Source organism: Porites lutea, chromosome 2, assembly GCF_958299795.1.
Source record: "Porites lutea chromosome 2, jaPorLute2.1, whole genome shotgun sequence".
In the NCBI taxonomy this organism is placed as follows: Eukaryota; Metazoa; Cnidaria; class Anthozoa; order Scleractinia; family Poritidae; genus Porites; species Porites lutea.
The window spans coordinates 51,901,293-51,906,378 of record NC_133202.1 but is presented as its reverse complement, the minus strand read 5'-3'; the positions used below and the strand labels follow the sequence as shown (position 1 = coordinate 51,906,378).

At 43.2% G+C, this 5,086-nt stretch overlaps 1 protein-coding gene across 1 annotated transcript; it reads right to left on the bottom strand.

Moving 5' to 3' along the window:
• Positions 1-3,694, bottom strand: LOC140926394 (tetratricopeptide repeat protein 28-like). The gene is made up of 3 exons (XM_073376144.1): positions 3,658-3,694; positions 1,444-3,127; positions 1-475 (listed from the first exon to the last, which is right to left on the bottom strand). The coding sequence occupies exons 1-2, from the start codon at positions 3,692-3,694 to the stop codon at positions 1,446-1,448; spliced, it is 1,719 nt and encodes a 572-aa protein (XP_073232245.1). The 3' UTR covers positions 1-475; positions 1,444-1,445.
• Positions 3,695-5,086: the final 1,392 nt, after the last annotated feature.

The window sequence follows — 5,086 nt, the reverse complement described above, 5'->3', positions numbered from 1 at the left end:
AGTCACAAAAAATTAAAACCAGCGGGAAAAAAAAATAAGCTAAGACTGCCAAAGATGAACAGCTGAGCCAAACAAGTCAGTTCTCTTTTAATTCTGCTAGTCTGGGTTATGTCGTATGCTGCATGATTCACACGATACTTTAATATCTCTTCTTATGAATTCTTCTGATTATTTAATTAACTGTCAATTAGTTTCATTTATCTCGCAATGCTTTGAATTAAGAGCCAAATTAATACCAATGAATGAATGAAGAACTGTAACGTTTTGTAATCTTTTGCACGTAATAGTTAGTTAAATTTAAACTAATAGCTTTTGCAATACTGTTAAGTAATTCCTTCATGGTCGTGCAAATAAAGCATTTGATGTTGGTGTTGGTGAATGGATTGACCCTCTACATTTTTCGCCAGGGACTACATCATTTGAATTCTGCGGAAAGGCTGTTTGGGTATTCCATGGTGTGTCGTTAGTGTAATACCTGTAACCGTAATGTATAAGAAACATAAAAATTATTAAAACACATATATTCATTTCAAAAGACTCCAGCTGGGTAAGTGGCATTTAGGTTCATTTTACTGACATGGAAGAGGGATCCTCTGGCTTTATCGTGAAGGAAGAGGTTTACTTATTTAAGTTTATCTCACCGCTAAAACTTTCCAATTATTTCCATCATAAATGAAAATCAGGGTGCACAGCTAAAACAGGTTTGAAACTTCTTTCCTTGACGACCTTTCGAATCTCGCTCTTTCCTCTTTGGTCCAAGTTTAGAACCAGTGTACTGCCGTACTTCAGTCAGTGTCCGCAAAAATCCCTCTAGTTACGGTCAAAACTCCATACACAGTCCACAATTTGTAGTTTTCATTGCTTTCGATCAATTCTCAGATCTAGGTCTCCGCCATAACATGAGTTTTATTCCGATTATCTTTATATCAAACAAAAACTACCTTAAGCTGTTTGTTTTGGTTTCATTTCTGGAATTCACATCCCATTATATTCAGAAAGAAAACAGTTTGTCAGCAAACCCTTACGTTCATATTGAGCGGTAACAAATAAAATAATATTAAATTATTTGTGCCTTCCTGATATCAGGAAAAAGAGAAAAGATTTAAAATCATTCTGTGTTACTGTAGGAATACGGGGCTTTAGAGTATTTTTTTTAATGCAAAGCCCACATATGCATAGGTTGTGATTTTGACTGATAAGTACAGAAGTGGCGTCGAATAATTGTGTTGTTTCGTATCTTCGATGTTAAAAAGCGGTTGATTGATATTTTACCTCAGTCATAGTAAAATCTGTCTTCAGGTGTAGTCAATAATGTGGCTTTTAAGGGTAAATACTACTTTTTATTTAGTACTTAAAAGGACGAAATGTACCCAAGTTGATAAAACTAAAATACAATAAGACCTGGCAGATTTCCTATGGCCCTAATTATCAGAAAGCAATTACCTTCACTTTTCTTTACCAAAGTGAAATGACACGTCATCCCCAATCAGCATAAAAGGTGCCCACTGCCTCACTTCAGAGAAACCGTTATTTCGCATCCACTTCATGGCCCGGTGAAGACATTCACTTGCACTTTCTCCTTGGACAAGGTTTTCGTAGAATCTTCTCATGAACTGCTCTGTTGCATCGTCTTGTAAGGCCCACAGTGCCACCAACACTGAGCGTGCACCCGATCCTAAGAATGCTCGAGCGATTCCAACAACGCCTTCTGTTTTGATCTGTCCACGTGCGGTATGGCAGCAGCTAAGGACCACCAGTTTGGCGGTTAGTCTAACTTGTGAAATGTCGGCCATTGAGAGTAAGTAGTCTTGTTCATGTGGAATCCCCTTAGTAGAGTCAGAAGGGGTAAGAGCAATTTCTCCTCTTTCGGCGTCACCATGAGCAGCGAAATGTACGAGACTTACTGAGGGTATCCCCTGAAGAACCGCCTGCTTTGTTGCTTGCTCTCCTATTAAAAGGTGAGATTCAGGTAGTAGTCTTGCTATCATCTCTGCTTCCGCTTTCGCGCCAGGCAATTTACAGAGTTTCCTTAACTCTCCCTTGAAATACACATCCGTCACACTTGGCTCACCCACAATCAATGCACCAGTTTCGCTGTGAGAGCCCGCTGGACTGTCCAGAATGAGCTTGAGAGTCGTCAAAGAAGGGACAATGCGTATCTTGAAAGTGTCTGATAAATAGCGGTTACATTTATCATGTAATGCTGCAAACGGAACTTGGAAGAAGCAGCGATCGGGAACAACAATGATTTCTTCAGATCCTTCTAGCAAGTCACTTACGGGAGCAATCAACATGTTGTAAACCTGAAACAGTGTTGGCGGTTCAGGGTCTGTGATTACTTCTTCCTCATCTAAAAGAGGACGCAAGGATGAGAGACTATCTTCCAGATTTGCTTCGTTTGTAAGTTGGTTGGCGTACGAGGAGAAGAGTGATCGGTCTTCGCATTGCTCTTGAGGTAAAAGGTGAAAATTTCGTAATAAGCTTTCCCTTTTAAAAAGGTCATCCACAGAGATTCCTCCGTGCTTGCTAACATAGCTTTTACAAAGTTTCGTTTTTTGGAAAGCTATCGACTTTTTCACAATCCAAAGAAATATGTGTTCACCATGGTAGGAAATGTATAGGCACGTTCTGTTACCACTGTCTCTGATGACTTTCAAGATGCCAGCAAACGATTCTGGGTTGAGGGATACTTCTTTCTCCACAAAATACCGATCTGATACTAGGTCTACTAGAGCTTTGGCTCTTCCAAGCTCAACAACGTGTAAAGCCTCATAGTGTTTCCCAGAAGCACAACACAGTGAACTAAACAGTCGATAGGGAGACGCGTGCTCATCAAAAAATAATATCTTGTATCGATCTTTGTTTGGTAGAAAGTTAAGAATTCTCTCGCACTTCTCAATGCTGGCACGGAGATTCGATAAAGCTTCATATGCGTTTCCTGTTAATGCTAAAGAACAATAACTTAGCTGTACGTGAATCGTAAGCTGCAATTTGATGTCTCCAATCTCCTTGCTAATTTGAATAGCTGTTTTAAAATATTCTTCCGCCTTGGCCCATTTTCCGACCTTAGCAAACACGCTTCCTAGGATTGTGTAGGATGTCGCTTCTCCGTGTTTGTCGCCAATTTCTGTCTCGATGGTAAGTGCTTTCTGAAGATATTTTTCAGCCTTGGCATATTCTCTGACAGAATGAAACACGCTTTTTAAGTTTGTGTAGCATGTCGCTTCTCCGTGTTTGTCGCCAATTTCTGTCTCGATGGTAAGTGCTTTCTGAAGATATTTTTCAGCCTCTGCATATTCTCTGACAGAATGAAACACGCTTCCTAAGTTTGTGTAGCATGTCGCTTCTCCGTGTTTGTCGCCAATTTCTGTAATTATCCCCTGGTCTCCCTCCCACTCACCCGGAGACATCAACCACCAGTGAATCCGTTTGGGCATCTTTATTGAACGAGCGAGAGGACCCGAGGCCTCGAGAGGAGACCCCAGGGAGGGAGGGAGGGTGCTGAAATTGATGTTACAGCGAACGAGCGAACTGACAAGGATATAAAATGACAACTAGCGCCGTGAAGAAAACAGCTGACGAGCCGCGAGGGCCTGGGTCTAATTAAGTTATTCCTAAGAATATAAACAATTATCCCCTGGTCTCCCTCCCACTCACCCGGAGACATCAACCACCAGTGAATCCGTTTGGGCATCTTTATTGAACGAGCGAGAGGACCCGAGGCCTCGAGAGGAGACCCCAAACCAAGAAAGAGGCCCAAAGGATTCACAGAGGGGGGCGAAGTCAGAGGGGAAGCAGAGGGGAGAGAAAATAGATAACCTGGCACGATATGAATAAAAGGAGAAAGACATAAGCAAAGCGAATTGTGAACAAAACCATAACAATGAAATCTGTGCCAAAACAAAGAAATAAATGTGGGGAACTGGCAAAACGATGTCTGAACCGTAACAACTTAACGTGCTGAGGACAAAACGAGCCTGTCCGCCAAAGAGGCAGTGTCAATAACTATGCAGGCTACTAAAAGTAGACTAAACTATAACAGCTGAATGTGCTGAGAAATAACATGAGACAGCACAAGTCTGTCTGCCAAAGGCAGTGTCAGATAAAGCATGTAGGCGTCGGATCTCCAATCACCCTGGACTTTGATGAGCTCGGAGGGAACCCCGCACTGGAAGGCGAAGGTGGCACCTCCACGACGCAGGCTGTGACCAGAGAAATCCCGAGGATTGAGAGAAACCAAAGACGCCAAATACTTGATACTAGCGTTTAAAGAAGAGGCTGTGATACAGTCATGGTGATGAGAAGCGGTGGTGTATGTGAAGAGCGGGAAGCCAGCCGGGGCTGAAACCGAGTCGAGTAACAATCGCAGGGCAGCGGTGGGGCAAAGGGGAGATCCAGGAATACGAGGAACTGGTACCACGAGTGCTGTATCGCCGGCCTGCCGTGTTTTTGTCCGGGTGACTGTGAGGAGAGCACCTGAGGTGGCAAAAGTGATGCTGCCCCTGGACAATGTATGATGAGAGGAGAACTTGTCAAAGGACTACGGGACGAGGTTGGCAGTTCTGAAGAAGGAGAAGAATCCGACAAGCAGGGCACACCACACAGCTAGATGGGCGGAGTCGCGAACATTAAGATGGTGGTAAAATTGTAGCAAGATGGCTGGGGTCAGAGGTGCTTTCCGATGAGGAAGGTGAACCATAGACTTCTCCAAACCTTTTTGGGTAAGCTTGACATGGATGTCATCGAAGGCTGAAGTCTCGAAATGGCAAAACACGTGTAAACGCCGTAGGGCACTCAAGTAGTTGTTGACTGTGCGATGTGACTTAACGGAGAAGCCAAGCAGGGTGATAAACGCAGCGATGGTCGATGAGGAGGCTGGAAAGGGAGTGATGGAGTAAAATTGGCAGAATTTTAAGTAAGTGTTCCAGACGGAATGATAATTTCGCTTGGTAGAATCAGACAGAGCGAAGGCTTGAATCCTGGTGACGCAGGAGTGAAGGTCATCAAGGTGAAAACCTGCAACCAAATAGAGAGGTGATTACCATTGACAGTCAAAATGGAATAGGTCTGAATGACAAGTGTACTC